The sequence below is a fragment of the Sorex fumeus genome, unplaced genomic scaffold (genome assembly GCF_029834395.1).
Source record: "Sorex fumeus unplaced genomic scaffold, SorFum_2.1 ptg000044l, whole genome shotgun sequence".
NCBI lineage: Eukaryota > Metazoa > Chordata > Mammalia > Eulipotyphla > Soricidae > Sorex > Sorex fumeus.
In genome coordinates this window covers 37,264,855-37,281,306 of record NW_026606101.1, presented here as the reverse complement: position 1 = coordinate 37,281,306, position 16,452 = coordinate 37,264,855, and the positions used below count along the sequence as shown (strand labels likewise).

The window sequence follows — 16,452 nt, the reverse complement described above, 5'->3', positions numbered from 1 at the left end:
CATCCCCCTATCCCCCCTGCCTCTGTGGCAGGGCAATCCCCTGTGTTCTCTCTCTCCTTTTGGGTGTTGTGGTCTGCAAAAAAGGCATTGAGTGGCAAACACGTTCAGTCCATAGTCTACTTTCAACATGCATCTCCCCTCCTGGGAGGATCCTCCAAACACCCTTTATTTGGTGCTCCCTTCTCTATCTGAGCTGCCCTTTCCTCTAGAATGCCCGGCTGGCCACTAAGCTATGGAGTAATCCTCCTGGTGCTGATCTCAGCTATTCTTGTCATCACCCCATTTTTTGATGGTGTTGGCTGTTTTCTTCTTGTGGAGTTCTACCAGTGCTTTGTATGTCCTTGATATCAATCCCTTATCGATGGGTATTGGGTGAATATCCTTTCCAATTCTGTAGATTGTTTATGTATTTTGGCCACTGTACCTTTTGTGGTACAGAAGCTTCTTAGTTTAAGATAGTCCCATTTGTTTATCTCTGTTTCCACTTGGTTGGTCAGTGGAGTGTCATCTTTGAAGATACCATTAGCCTCAATATCGTGGAGGGTTTTGCTGACCGTGTCTTCAATGTACCTTATGGATTTTGGCTTGATGTTGAGATCTTTAATCCATTTTGACCTGACTTTTGTGCCTGGAGTTAGGTCAAGGTCTAAACCCATTTTTTTGCATGTGGTTGTCCAGTTATGCCAGCACCACATGTTAAAGAGGCTTTCCTCGCTTCACTTCACATTTCTTGCTCCCTTATCAAAGATTAGATGTTCATAGATTTGGGGTTGTTAGTACGAATATTCCACCCTGTTCCATCGGTCTGCGGCTCTGCCTTTGTACCAGTACCATGCTGTTTTAATTATTACTGCTTTGTAGAAGAGTTTGAGGTTGGGGATGGTAATGCCTCCCCTCTTCTTTTTCCCAAGAATTGCTTTAGTGGGCATTTGTTGTTCCATATGAATTTCAGGAGTGCTTGATCTATTTCTTTGAAGAATTTCATGGGTATCCTTATAGGGATCTCATTGAATCTGTATAGTGCTTTGGGGAGTATTGCCATTTTGACAATGTTAATTCTTCCTATCCATAAGCAGGGGATATGTTTCCTTTTCCTCGTGTCCTCTTTTATTTTATGGATTAGTGTTTTGCAGTTTTCATAGTAGAGGTCCTTTACCTCTTTAGTTAGACTGATTACAAGGTACTTGATTATCTGGGGCATGATTGTGAACAGGATTGTTTTTTTCATGCCACTTTCCTCTGTCTCATTTTTTGTGTATAGGAAGGCCATGGATTTTGGGGTATTAATTTTATAGCCTGAGACTTTACTGTACAAGTCCATTGTTTATAGCAGTTTCTTGGTAGAGGAGTTAGGATTCTCAAAATATAGTATCATATCATCTGCGAATAGTGAGAGCTTGATTTCTTCCTTTCCTATCTGGATGCCTTTAATGTCTTTTTCTTGCCTAATCGCCACTGCAAGTACTTCCAGTACTATATTGAACAGAAGTGGTGATAGTGGGCTTGTCTTGTCCCTGATCTTAGAGGAAAGGCCCTTACTTTTTCCCCATTGAGGAAAATTCTTGCTATAGGCTTGTGGTAGATGGCTTTGACTATATTGAGGAAGGTCCCTTCTATTCCCATTTTGGTGAAAGTTTTCATCATGAACGGGTGCTGAATCTTGTCGAATGCTTTTCTGCGTCTATTGACATGATCATATGGTTTTTATTTTTACTTGTTGATATGATGGATTATGTTGATTGATTTACAAATGTTAAACCATCCTTCCATCTCTGGGATGAATCCCACTTGGTCGTGGTGTATGATCTTTTTGATGAGTTGTTGGATTCTACTTGCTAATATTATATTAAGGATCTTCGCATCTGTGTTCAACAGGGATATTGGCCTATAGTTTTCTTTGTTGGTGGTGTCTTTGTTTGCTTTTGGCATTAGGGAGACATGTGCCTCATACAAGCTGTAGGGAGAGTTCCTGTTTTTTCGATTTCCTGGAAAGTCTTGAGGACTACTGGCAACAGATCTTCTTTAAATATAGAAGAATTCGCTAGTGAATCCATCTGGGCCTGGGCTTTTGTGTTTGGGAAGACTTTTTTTTTTCTTTTTTATTTGTGAAACACCATGAGGTACAGTTGTAGATTTACAAATTTTTGTGCTTGGATCTCGGTCATACCACGATCAAATACCCATCCCTCCACCAGTGCCCATTTTCCACCACCAGGATAATATCCCTCCCCCCCCATCCTCCCATCCCCTCCTGCCACTGTGGCAGGGCATTCCCCCCTGTTCTCTCTCTCCTCCTGGGCGCTGTGATCAGCCAAAGAGTTGGGAAGACTTTTGATTACAGTTTTAATTTCCTTGATATGAGGGGGTCTATTCAGGTATTCAAAGTCCTCTTGGTTCAATCTTTGGAGATTATAGGAATGCAGGAATTTATTCATTTCTTCTAGGTTTTTGTTTATTTGGCATACAGATTCTCAAAGTAGTCTCTGATGATCTTTTGAATTTCATTGGTCTCTTCTGTGATGTCCCTTTTCATTTCTGATTTGGTTTATTAGGGTTCTCTCTCTCTCTTTGTGAGTCTTGCTAGTGGTTTATCAATCTTGTTCATTTTCTCAAAGAACCAGCTCTTGGTTTCATTGGCCTTTTGGAATTTTTTGTTTCCATGTTGTTAATTTCTGCTCTAAGTTTTATTATTTCTTTCCTTGAGCCAAATTTGTGTTCCTTTGTTGGTCTTTTTTATTTTTATTAGTGAAATACCATGAGGTACAGTTGTAGACTTACAAATTTTTGTGCTTGGGTTTCAGTTATACAAATAACCATCCCTCCACCAGTGCCCATTGTCCACCCCCACCAATCCCAGTATCCCTCCCACCTTCCCATCCCCCTGCCTCTGTGGCTTGGCACTCCCTTTTGTTCTCTCTCTCTTTTTGGGTGCTGTGGTTTGCAGAAGAGGCATTGGTTGGCAATCATGTTCGGTCTATAGTCTACTTTCAGCATGCATCTCCTATCCTCGGCAGATCTTCCCAACACCCTTTATTTGGTGCTCCCTTCTCTATCTGAGCTGCCTTTACCCCTAGAGTGTGAGGTTGGGCTCCAAGTCATGGAGTGTACCTCCTGGTATTTATTACAGCTATTCTTGGGGGTTAGTCTATTTTGTTACTTTATGTTCCCCAGATGAATGCAATCTTTCTACGTCTGTCCCTCTCTTTCTGGCTCATTTCGCTTAGCATGATCTTTTCCATGTAGTACCACTTGTCTGTAAATTTCATGACTTCATTTTTCCTAACAGCTACAGAGTACTCCATTGTGTAGATGTACCAAAGTTTCTTTAACCAGTCATCTGTTCTCGGACACTCAGGTTTTTTCCATATTCTAACTATTGTAAACAGTGCTGCAATGAACAAACAAGTGCAGATGTCACTTCAACTATACTTTTTTGCCTCTCCGGGGTATATTCCCGGAGTGGTATTGCTGGGTCAAATGGGAGCTCAATTTCTAATTTTTTGAGATTCGTCCATACTGTTTTCCAAAAGGGTTGAACCAGTTGGCATTCCCACCAGCAGTGAAGGAGGGTCCCTTTCTCACCACATCTGCACCAACACAGGTTGCTTTTGTTCTTTTGGATATGGGCCAGTCTCTGTGGTGTGAAATGATATCTCATTGTTGTTTTGATCTGCATCTCCCTGATGGTTAAAGATGTAGAGTATTTTCTCCTGTGCCTTTCAGCCATTCGGATTTCTTCTTTGAGAAAGTTTCTGTTCATTTTGTGGTCTTTTTCTAAGATCTTGAGCTGTGAGGTCAGGTTATCTATGTAGGCCCTTTGTTCCTTACAAATGCTTGCAAAGCTATAAATCTTCCTCTTAATATGGCTTTAGTTGCATCCCATAGGTTCTGGTAGCTCATATCTTCATTCTCATTTGTTTCCAGGTGTCTTGACTTCCTTCCTGACCCACTCGTTGTTCAACATTGTTATTTAATTTCCAGATGTTTTATTTGGCTCTCTATGTCTGTGTGTGATTCGCTTCTATCTTCAGCACATCGCGGTCTGAAAAGATTCTTGATACTATTTCTGTCTTCCTGATTCTACTGACGAATGTTTTATGGCCTAGCACGTGGTCTATTTTGGAAAATGTTCCCTGTGCACTGGAAAAGAATGTGTATTCTTTCTTTTGGGGGTGTAAAGCCCTGTATAGATCTATTAGCCCTCTCTCTTCTATTTCTTCCTTCAAAGCCAATGTTTGCTTGTTGAGTTTTGTTCTTGATCTATCCAGAGGTGGTAAGGCAATGTTGAAGTCTCCGACTACTATTGTGGTGCTAGCAATGTCCTCCTTAAAATCTGTTAGCAGTTGTTTCACATATTTAGCTGGTCCCTCATTAGGTGTGTATACATTTAAGGGTGTGATTTCTTCCTATTGTATGTATCCCTTGATAAAAAGAAATGGCCTTCGCTGTCCTTCTAATCTTTTTCAACCTGAAATTTATGTTGTTGGATACTAGTATGACCACCCCAGTTTTGTTGAGGGAGCTGTTTGCTTGCTGGATTGTTTTCCATACTTTAACTTTGAGCCTGTGTTTGCTCTGACTGTTCAGATGAGTTTCTTGTCAGCAGCAGAATGTTGGTTTCAGTTCCCCAATCCATTTTGCCACTCTGTGTCTTGATTGGTGTATTTAGACTATTGACATTGAGAGAGATTAGTGTCATGGGTTTTTATGCCACCTTTCTGTAGGAGTTGGTTGTGCTTGTAGGTGTTTTCCTTCTTGTGTTACACGAGCCCCTTTAATGTTTCTTTTAGGTTTGGTTTTGAGTCTATGAAGTTCCTGAACTGTTGTTTATCTATAAAATGGTGTATTGTTCCATCAAGTTTGAGTGAGAGTTTAGCTGGATAAAGTATTCTTGGTAAGGTGTTCATTTCATTGAGTTTTTTCACCATATCCCACCATGGTCTTCGGGCTTGGAGGGTTTCAGCAATGATTTATTTCACTGTGGCTTTTTCATTGGGGTTGCCTCCCTGTCCTTCTGGTACTCTGATGATTCTAATGTTGTTGTTCTTGGCGTCATACCCTAGGTCTCTGATTTGCCTTACAGCATTTTTAGGTCTTTCCCCATTGTTGTTGCCTATATGATTTCTGCTGTTCATCTTCAAGCTCACTGATCCTGTCTTCGGCTGTAGTCATTCTATTGTTGAGGGCACCCACTGAGTTTTTAATTTCATCTTTCGAATCCTTTGTGACACTTCTTTTTGTAGCTTTATTTCTGCTCTCATTTCTTCCTGTATTTTCTCGACTATCCGTTCTGTTTCTTTCATTTCTTCCTTTGATTTTCTGGATGTCTTCTCCATTGATTCTCTGAGTACCTTGAACATTCTCAGCATTTCATCTCAGAATTCTTTTATTTTTTAACTTTTTAACTTTTTATTAGTTAGACACCATGAGGTACAGTTGTATACTTACAAATTTTTGTGTTTGGGTTTCAATTATACAATGATCAAATACCCATCCCTCCACCAGTGCCCATTTCCCACCACCAAGGATTCCAGTATCTCTCCCACCCCCCATCCCCTCCTGCCTCTGTGACGGGCATTCCCTTTTGTTCTCTCTCCCCTCTTGGGTGTTGTGGTTTGCAAAAGAGGCATTGAATGGCAATCATGTTTGGTCTATAGTCTACTTTCAGGATGTGTATTTATTTTTAAGTCTAATATAAAAAGGATGTTATATCTAGGCATGTACTATGTGGCAATAACTTTTTGTGGAGATGAAATTCTGGGCATCAGTCCCCTCAGTATCTCCATGTGTCAGTGTTACATTTTTTTTTAAATAAATGGCCACTATTCCCGAGTTAGATTTCTCAACCTGCCACCCAGTAGGTGTTCTGTCCTTTTCAGATGAATCTGCTCTTTTGATTACAATGTCACACGATTCATGTCTTTTCATTGAAGTTCACTTCATCTACGAAGATCTTCAAGGCATAATGCTCTCTGCTTTGAATTGAATGTCGATGCATTATTGGAGATCCTTAAAAATATATCAATGATTTTCTATTGCTAAGAGGGTCTGGAGCTGTATACTTAAATCTTCTAAACTCTTCATAAAAATGAAAGTTACAGTTGTACTTGAGGTAATCTTTATGAAAAAGTTCACTTGTTTTGAGCAAAACTGGTCTGGAATGAAACAACAGACATAAGTATAGTTAAGAATACTCACATTGAGTTAAATATCTTTAGCACTGTGACCTGAGAACTACTAAGGGTATGTGGCTAACAGACCTTGGCCAGTTTGTGGATGGGATATGGGGGGGGGGGGGGGATGGGTGAGGCAGGGAGAGAGGTCCTTCCCAGAAGTGCTCAGATTTACTCCTGGTTCTGCACTTAGGGATCAGTCCTGACAGAGCTTGAGGACCCTATGGGGTTCCATGGATTGAATTTGGGTTGACAATGTGCAAGGCAAGCAACTTACCTGCCAGTAAAACTGCTCTGGTCCTTCTTGGTCGGTTTTGGCTAGTCGGCCTGGGACTGAATCTTGGATACTAAGGAGTCTTAAATCCTACTGATTTAGGAATTTGGTTTCATGAGTCTTATCTCTTATTGGAAAGCTACAGAAAGAACATAGTTAATATTAGTTTTATTAGAGTATTAATGAGGTGGCACAGCTAGTATCTGTGTGGGAACAGGAATTATCCATAACTTTGGAGAATGTAAGTAGAAATCCAAAGCTCTGAGACCAAAAATTTGCATGGTCATAAATAGACCAAGCCCTCAGACTGTCCCCTTGAAGTACTGAGGATAGTGTATTGTTAAAAGGAACAAAAAAAGATGGAAAAACCAAGGACTAAACTCTGAAAAACAGGCAATAATAGTGATTTTGGATGATAAAGAAATGAAAATTTAGATTTTATTAGTAGAAAAACACAAGAATGGGAGGTATCACAGAAGCCAAGGGAAGGAGGACAGCTACGGGAGAAAGAAGTCATTATTTTTTGACAATGGAAGATTCCCTTCCCACACCGAACCCTTAAATATAGTTCCAAGGTCTCTCTCTATACAACTGTATTGGCAATAAATATGAGAGGCTGAGTTCTTAAGCCTTCTAAGGAATTAAATTCATGAGCAATATGGACTTGAGTTCAAGGTATGGGAACAACTCCATATTTATTATCTTTACATCCGAGTGAAGGATACACAGCCAAGCCATTCTTGTCTTACAAAGAAGAGTAGTTTATTAGAACAAACAGCCACGGAACATGAAGAAGACAGTGTGGAGAAAGTAAACTAAGCCAAACACCTTTGACCACTTATGGAATGCATTTCTCTGCTTCATTTGATGAATACAAGTTTTTATTTAGTTTGCACCACCACCTCTCAAGAAGGTGGTAAGAGGTCTAAAGTTTGCCCTGAAAGGGTTTCGGGATGGTGTTGGAGCTGAGGTTTGTGATGGACAGACTTCATCTTCCTGTGTCTGTTGAGATGAGACTTCTGGCTAAAGCCTTGCCCACAGGTCTTACACACGTAAGGCTTCTCCTGGTGCTCCATCTGATGGATGATGAGGTGGGACTTTTGGAGGAAGCTTTGGCCACATTCCCTGCAGACACAAGGCTTCTCTTCTGAATGTACCCGTTTATGCGTGACTAAAGCAGACTTACTGTTCAAGCCCAGGCCACACTGCCTACACACATAAGGCTTCTCCCTCGAGTGTTTCCTCCTGTGCCTGATGAGACCCGCCTGGTGACTGAAGCCTCTACCACACTCCCGGCACACATATGGCTTCTCCCCTGAGTGTGTCCTCTGATGTGCAATGAGGTTGGATTTCTGGCTGAAGCCTCGTCCACAATCCTCACACACCATGGGCTTCTCTCCTGAGTGTGTCCTCTGGTGTCGGATGAGATTGGACTGCTGGCTGAAGCCACGCCCACAGTCCTGGCACACAATGGGCTTGTCCCCTGAGTGTATGTTCTGGTGTCTGTTAAGGTGTGACTTCAGACTGAAGCCTCGCCCACACACCCCACACACATAAGGCTTCTCTCCAGTGTGCGTTCGTCTGTGTGAGATGAGGGTGGAATTCTGGCTGAAGCTGTGCCCACAAACACCACACATGTAAGGCTTCTCCTTTGAGTGTGTCCGCTGGTGGTTGACAAGTGTGGTCCTCTGCCTAAAGCATCGTCCACACTCCTTGCAGGCGTAAGGCTTCTCCCCAGAGTGTGTCCTCTGGTGTGAGATAAGGTTGGATCTGTCACTGAAGCCCAGACCACAGTCGCTGCACACAATGGTCTTCTCCTCCAAGTGTGTCCTCTGGTGCCTGACTACAGCTGACTTCTGGCTGAAGCCTTTCCCGCACTCCCGGCACACATAGGGCTTCTCTCCAGAGTGCGTTCTCTGGTGGATGATGAGGTTGGACTTCTGACTAAAGCCTCTCCCGCACTCGCTGCACATGTATGGCTTTTCGCCAGAGTGTGTTCTTTCGTGTATGATAAGCGTTGATTTCCGGTTAAACCCTCGCCCACACTCCCTGCACACAATGGGCTTCTCCCCTGAGTGGGCCTTCTGGTGCCTGGCCAGGCTCTTCTTTAGACTAAAGCCCTTCTCACATACCCCACACACATAAGGCTTCTCCCCAGAGTGTATCCTCTGGTGACTAAGCAGGTTGGTCATCTTGCTGAAGCCTAGTCCACACTCACCACAGTTGACGGTTCCGAACCCTAAGACTTCTATTGTCTTCAATAGCTTGTCTGCTTCCTCAGGGCTCCCCACCTGAGCAGGGATGGCTGCTGCTTCTGCCTCTCGGGTAGCATTCCTAGAACTGACTGACTGCCTCTGGGGTAGCTTGGAGAATGCTCCTGAAGTCCTCTTGGTCTTGCCAAACAAAGGCTTGACATCTTCCCTCACCTGACCTTCTGCTTTGCCACTCCAGGGACTCGGATCAGATACTTGTGGCTGCTGCTTCTGGTCACCCAGGCATGGATCCCCTGGATGGACATTACCATCTGGGCACAAGCATGTAAAGATCCAGGGAGGATGATTACACAGCACACGCTGGACATGAAGCTTCTGACTGGAGAAATCTGACGGGCAGAAAGGACAGAGGTGAAGTTCTGGCACTGCCTCTGCTGTTGAGAGAAAGACCACGTCAGAACTGAAGCTGAGCAGGGCTGCACTAACAATCCCACCCTGTCTCCATGGCTTGGAATTGCTTAAAACCCAAGAACTCTCTGAGGCAGGAACAACAGCACAGCGAGTAGGGCATTTGCCTTGCACTCGGCTGACCGACCTGGTTTCGATCCCCAGAATCCCACATGGTCCCTCGAGCACTGCGAGGAGTAAATCCCGAATGCAGAGCCAGGAGTAACTCCTGAGCATCATACAGTGTGACCCAAAAAGACCAACAATAATAACAATAATTAATAAAAATAAAACCCAAAGAATCCTACGTTCTGTCCAATCAAGTCTTCCTTTACAAGACCTACATGTCTTGCCAGTCACATCTATCTTCCATCACAATGCAAAAACACCCACTTAGGCATCAGATTTTAAAGTCTTACAGGCAGATTCTGCTCAATAAAGGAGATGAATATGTTAACCTCATCATCAAGTTCACAATCTGCCACATTGCTACAAACTATGTCCATCAGACATTTTTTAGTGGGCATCATTTCCTTGACAGGTTTCTAACCCTAAGACCCAAATGGGAAATGGCTTCATTTCTTTCCCTCTGAGAACAAAGGCATAGATAAAGAGGAGAGGCATTCCGCCTGGAGAAGCCTGTATAGGAAGCAGTGTGAAGGACTGGTTAAAGAGATCGTGTGTGAGAAACCTGGGCTAGAATCTCCCAAGAGCTACTCATTATTAGAGAATTACTTTCTGCCAGAATTTCTACATGGTTTTGGCAAAGGACCACACTTTATGCGCCATCTGTGGGAGCCCTGACTTATCTAAGTTCTGTTGATTTCTATAATTAATGTAAACGATTATCTTGTCAACACTCAAAAGGGGTATTTTCTTCTTACACCACTTGTGTAAGAGATGTCAACACTTAATGTCCTGTCCCATCGCAACTGGCTCTTGTCACTTGATAGGGTTAAAAAAAGACCAAGCAATCATAGAAGTCTGGTTGAAGATCTCATCAGAACGGCCAGAACACATTTTCCTTGGTAATAAACAAGTGAACTTGATAAACTTTCACCTAACTTTCATCCCAGGCCTATTCCTTCTTTTTTGCTTATTCTTTCTCCTTCTTTGTACCTCTGTCTCTGTCACTGACTGTCTGTCTCTGTGTCTTTCTTTCCATCTCTGTCTCTGTCTCTATGCCTCTCTGTCTCTTATTTCTTGGGTCATTCCCAGTGATGCTCAGGTGATGTTCATTCTTATTTTCTATTGGGAGGAACTAAGTCAGGGCAAAATAAAAAAACTTATATACTAAAAATTGAAAATTATATTTGGTTTTGGGGCAATACCCTGCTGTGTTCAGGGATCACTCCTGGTGGGGTTTCGAGGACCACAATGGGGCTAAACAGTTTAAGCTTTGGGAACTAAAAGGCAACTCTGAGAATATTACATTAACCATTGAAAAGGTAACCACTTACAAACACAGAATTCAATCTTAGCTCACAGGTTTTCAGAATTCGCTCACAGGTTTTCAGAATTCGCTCACAGGTTTTCAGAATTCTGCTTTTTGTACTGACCTTTTTATTTTTTTCTTTAAGCTTTCCTTAAAGCTTTTTAAAAATTTTTAGTTCTAGTATTTTTTTGCTTTTTTTTTTTGCTATACCCAATGGTGCTCAGGATTACTCATCAAATGTTCCTATGGTGCTTGGGGGACCATGTCATGCTAGAGATTGAACCCAAGCCTCCTGTAAGCAAAGCATGCAAGCATGACCCACTTGCCCTTTGAGCTATCACCCAGGCCCTGCTGTCTGTAATTCACTCAGCATTTTTATAGCACAGCAGGTAGGGCGTCTGCCTTGCACATGACCAACCTGGTTTCGATTCCTCCGTCCCTTTTGGAGAGCCCAGCAAGCTACCGGGAGTATCAAGCCCGCACAGCAGAACCTGGCAAGCTCCCTGTGGCATATTTGATATGCCAAAAACAGTAACAAGTCTCACAGTGGAGATGTTACTGGTGCCTACTTGAGATAATCGATGAACAAGGGGAGGACTGTGGGAAGCTGGCCCTTTAAATGACCAAGGGCCTAAGTACCTGTGCTATATGTATGGTCATCTTGACCTACGACCCCGCGGCAGGCACAGCCTGTGCTATGTATGATTGTCTTGACCTACGTGACCCCGCAACAGGCAAAGCCAGTGCTATGTATGGTTATCTTGATGTATGGTTATCTTGAGAACATCTGTCATGGCTGTCAGTAATAACAAGAAGTAACTATCTCGTGTCTGGTTCGTGATGCATATAAATTTTATAAATCATATGGACATGGCCCTTTGTGTATCTATCTCATTTCTGGTAAATCATATGGACATGGCCCTTTGTGTAACTACCTCATGTCTGGTACAAGATACGCATAAACTTTATGCGTGATATGTGAAAACAAACCTTCCTAACCATATATGGGCACGACCTTTTGTGTAGCTGCCTCACTAATGGATATATACCCTGATTGCCCCCAATAAAGTCTGTCCCTTTTTCTCTCTGTTTCTGAACTGCATTCTGTCTCTTGTGTCTTATGTTCATTCGGTTGGTCCTTCCCTGCACCTACGGATCCTAGGGCCACCTCTGCGGGCCGGAGAGTGGTCTGGCAGGGCCCCCCGCAGTGGACAGTGCTATGGTGCATCTTAAAAAGGAGAAAGGGAGGGAGAGGGGGAGAGACGGGGGGGGAGAGAGAGAGAGAGAGAGAGAGAGAGAGAGAGAGAGAGAGAGAGAAGAGAGAGAGAAGGAGACCTGAGTGACGTAGAGGGCAGAGAGGTGAAACACCATGGGGGGGGAGGGGGAGGGGGAAGAGGAGGAGGAGAAGGAGGAGAAAGTGAGACCAGGAAAGGCCAGCACGGGGATGGGGGGCAGGGGGGCGGAGACTGATGGTGTGGGAAGAGCTACCACACACCTGCACACAGCAGCCATGTACGGAGCCCAGCCTCTTCTGCTCCTGCCCACAGCACTGCAACTCCGTGACATTGGCCGATGCTCCCCACTCACCTGCACAGGCTGCAGATGGGCATTTTCTCTCTTCCTTCCATGTTTCCTTCCCTTGTTCCAGCTGGGTGATGATTTTGGGTTTAGAAAATGGAATTCCTATACACAGGGAAAGAGAAGGTGACGCTGGTTATAGGTTCTAGGGTCTGTGCATGAACTCAAAACTGTATGGGGAAATTCAAAGGTGGGAGGCAAGAACTGACAGTCAGCAAGCTCCTGGGAATGGATGGCAGGAAGGGAAAGGACAGGGAAGAACATGGAGCCTCTGACATGCTGGCTGCATGACATCTCCCTCATTTAAAAAACAAAACAGAAAAAGATAATTTAGGCAGAGAGTCTCAAAGGGGCTGTGAGGTGAAGGAAGGAGAAGGCCTCAATATAGTGTACCCCACATACATAACAAACTTCTTACACATGCACACGCGTGTGCGCGCACACACACGTGTGCGAGAGACACCTATTTTTACCTCTAAAATTGGACCTTCCCTGGGGAAAATCATGAAAATGAATGTTTTTATCTTTTTAATGTAGGAGTATTGCTATTTATTCTGCCATTGATTAGGCTGATTGAATTGGGCATGAACTTCACCTCACTTTTTCCCCCCTTTTTTTTATAAATTTATTTATTGAATCACCGTGAGAGCAGTTACAAAGCTTTTGGGTTTAAGTCTCAGTCATACAATGATGAAAATCCCGTCCCTTCACCAGTGCCCATTTTCCACCACCAAAAACCCCAGTATATCCCCCCACCCCACACCCTTTCCCTACCTGTGGGGCAGATGATTTCCATATTACTCTCTCTCCACTTTGATTTTATTCAAGACTTCGACCCCAAACCCACCATTATTATTTGGAATTTTACCCCAACACTCAGAACTGCCGAAAAGGCAACCACAGACAGTTTGTTTTCTATTGCTGGTTATGAATAACATATGATGTCACATGGCTGCAGTTGTGGCCATGTGATTTTGGAATTACAAAATTTTAACAATTAAATCTGGAAGGACTTCTGCCAAAACCTGCTGGGTTCCAAGATTTGTTCCTGAGTCTCTGGGATAATGGTCGTTAAGCAGCTTGGTCAAGAGCCACAGAGGCTGTTTGTGGGCGGTGACTTGGGGTCTCATTGGGGAAGGGAGAAAAGGGCCGGCTCCGCCCTTATCCCCGTGAGGCCCCACGTGTCTCGTCACTGCAAGCCCAAACCTGACTGTTCAATGGCCTCTGGAGAATGGCGGTCACCGAGCCACCAGGGGGAACAGGCCAAGGTACGAAACCTATTCCCACCTGGGGTGGCCCGGCGCAGGTAACCTACTGCAGGGACCGGATGCATCTTTACCAAAAGCCACTGGGTTCCGAGATTGGTTTCTGAGTCTCTGGGATCATGGCCGTTCAGCAGTTTGATCAGGAACCAGAGAGACCTTGCCTTCAATTATACAGCTGAGTTGGAGGTGGTTTGTGAGTGTGTCTCCCACATACCTAACTTTTGATCGTTTACTTTCTTGGTAAACTTGGTCCCAAGTTGTTGAGGTCTGGCCAAAGGCACAGCAGCAATTTTGGGATATCTAGAAGTCTGAAGGCATCATCAGGCTGCTGATGCACTCACCTCACAGGTACAGATTGACCTGCTGGCGGCACCATACCCCCAAAACCGAATTCTTTTTTTTTTTTTGTGCCCAATCCAAAGGCAATGTGAGGAAGCAAAATAAATGCCTCCTTCAGGTATAATCTAATGACACGCCCAGGGAAAAGAGTGGAAGTCCAGGGTAGAACCATATACCCAAACACAGACTCAACAACACAGAACATGAAATCTAAGCTGCAACTGCAACCACCAAACTTTGTAAGGAGCCTGTCAAGTTGACAGGTGTGGAGGGGGGCAGGGATGGGGCAGGGCGTGTGGTTGGGGAGGGAATCTGGGATCTGGGAACAGGTGCAAGGAAGCTGATACTAGTGGCGGGACTGGTGTTGAAATATTATATGCCTAAAATTCACCTATCAATAACTTTGTAAGTCATAGTTCTTCAAAAAAATTATTTAATAAAATGAAAAGCAAGGGGAGAGCAGAGTGGAGACCTAGGAAGATACTGGGCTTACCCAGGGAGCACAGGTTGCTGTAGGTCTCCAGCATCACTTCCCTGTAGAGAGATCTCTGTGCAGGGCTCAGCAGCAGCCACTCCTCCCGGGTGAAGTCCACAGCCACATCTCTGAATGCCATGTGTGCCTGCAACACAGAACAGTCTCACTCGGCCAGGACTCAGGATGGCAGGAGGGAGGGAGGCGGTCACCCTAAGGAGGTTAGTGAACCATCAAATTCTACTGTGTTTTTCTTAAAGGTTTTATTTCTTTTTAACCTTAAAAAAAGTTTGGAGGCCTGGCGCTATTCCTGGCAGTGCTAAACGGGGCCTGAGGGACACAGACATAATCACATTTCAGGGGCTGCACAAGGGGACAGAGTCCAGGATCTTTGCATGTCCGGCATGTGCTCTATTATTTAAGCTTATTTTCCTTGCCCCACACCCATTTTGTTTTGTTTTGGGCCACACCTGGTGGTGCTCAGGACTTACTTCTGGCTCTGTACTAGGTATCATTCCTGGTGGTCCTCAGGAGACCGTATGGGGTGCCAGGGATTGAACTCAGGGTTGGCTGTATACAAGGCAAGCACTTTGCCTGCTGTACTGTCTTCTGGACCCTCATACCATACCACATTTTCCAAGAACTTTAAACTACTGTCACTATCTAGGCAGAAGCACTGAGGACTATCCACATTTAAGATCCTGAATAGTGGGATGGAGCGAGTACACAGTGAGTAGGGCATACAGCTGGGTTTGGACCCCCAAAACAAAACAAACCAAAAAAGTCAGAGCCCTTAACATTCAGACAACTTTAAACCAAGAGTGAAAGAAGTGCAAACCATATAAAAATTAGACAATAGCAAAGCAACAGACTTTCTAAATTTAAAGAATAATCTGTCACTGTCCTCCCGTTGTTCATCGATTTGCTCGTGCAGCCCCAGTAACATTGTGAGATTTGTTGTTACTGTGTTTCGCATATCAAATTATGTCAGGGGGAGCTTGCCAGGCTTTGCTGTGCAGGCGGAATACTCTCAGTAGCTTGCCTGGCTCTCCGAGAGGGGCGGAGGAATCGAACTCAGGCCGGTCAGGTTGGCTGCGTGCAAGGTGAATGCCCTACCCACTGTGCTATCGCTCCTGCCCAAAGAATAATCTAACCAATCATAATAGTGCTGAGCCATGTATGTGACTTAAATTCATATAATCCAACAATGCCAAACACTAAACCCCAGCCAAGTCTTTCCCTTGACTCCCATGGCTGGCTGGCTTGAGCACGTGGGAAAGCAGAGACCCACTAATTCACCTGAGCCTGAGATCCAGTTCTACCATCCTGGCTGTCACTTGAGAAGTGTGTGTGACATCGAAATTTCAGCGCTCACTGTGGGTGCTTTGGGTGGGCCACCCTGACCATTCGGCATACAAATTCATCTCTACTCTTTTCTTACCCACGCCAACCCAATTTCACTTTTTTTGGGGGGAGGGTGTTTGGGGGCCACACCCATCAGTGCTCCAGCCTTACTCCTTGGCGCTGTACTCAGGGGCCGCTCCTCGGCAGGCTGGGTGAGCCCGCCCAGGTAAACACCAGACCCACTCTACTGTCTTGTCTAGTCTCTCAATTTCACTTTTCAACATCTCCTACACATTAGTTAACACTGAAGACACATCGCAGCCCAGCCATGAGGAAAGGCTGTGTGACAGGGTGTGAGGAAGTCAGGGTAGGTTGAAGAAGAGTTGCCAGGAATTCAAGGGAGACACAGTATGGAGAGCAAGGAAGAGGACACAAATGGTCATGGATGGGCATGACCACAATGCAAACAGGGAGGAGCCTCTGGGAGAATAAAAGGCACCAAGAAGTAGAATACAGAACACGGTACTGCAGCCTGCAGAACCTTTTAATTATTGTGGTAAAATATAACAAACTTTTACATTGTTTCATTAAAATTTTTTTTTTAAACTTTCCTTTCTATTTGTGTATCAGATAACCTTGCAGCGGAGGTCTCTGTCTTAGGGCCTACAGACAAGCAAACAGAGATATCCAAAAAGAGACTGACCTGCTACCCAAAGCCTACACCGGAGCTCTGCAGTGCAGGCCCTGGCCAGCTGGCCCAGCCTTCCACCGTGGGCCTGTTTTCCATGCCAGTCCACTTCTCCCTCCAGGGTGCACTGGGCATGTTTCCACTGGCTGCCAGCGCCCAGGCTGGCTGCATTCAGAGCGGCTTCCAAAGGCACCTTCCCATCAACTCTGCCATCAGTGAATGTG

General features: G+C 44.5%; 1 protein-coding gene across 2 annotated transcripts; it reads right to left on the bottom strand.

Annotated features, from left to right (window-relative positions):
- Positions 1 to 7,090: 7,090 nt before the first annotated feature.
- ZNF133 (zinc finger protein 133) lies at positions 7,091 to 14,344 on the bottom strand. Of its 2 annotated transcripts, none has more exons than XM_056121431.1 (3): positions 14,218 to 14,344; positions 12,130 to 12,225; positions 7,091 to 9,094 (listed from the first exon to the last, which is right to left on the bottom strand). In XM_056121431.1, exons 1-3 carry the CDS (start codon positions 14,336 to 14,338, stop codon positions 7,353 to 7,355), a joined length of 1,959 nt encoding a protein of 652 aa, XP_055977406.1. In that variant the 5' UTR covers positions 14,339 to 14,344; the 3' UTR covers positions 7,091 to 7,352. The 2 variants fall into 2 exon arrangements, with proteins under 2 accessions (XP_055977406.1, XP_055977407.1); XM_056121432.1 differs by having other exon boundaries at positions 7,091 to 9,091.
- Positions 14,345 to 16,452: the final 2,108 nt, after the last annotated feature.

What these genes read in the sequence shown, in the direction of transcription:
- ZNF133 (XM_056121431.1), bottom strand. Translation starts at nt 14,338, where the DNA reads ATGGCATTCAGAGATGTGGCTGTGGACTTCACCCGGGAGGAGTGGCTG. An exon ending in CAGCAACCTGTGCTCCCTGG is followed by an intron (nt 12,226 to 14,217) that starts GTAAGCCCAGTA and finishes CCCTGTGTATAG; the next exon opens with GAATTCCATTTTCTAAACCC. An exon ending in CCCATCTGCAGCCTGTGCAG is followed by an intron (nt 9,095 to 12,129) that starts GTGAGTGGGGAG and finishes TTCTCTCAACAG; the next exon opens with CAGAGGCAGTGCCAGAACTT.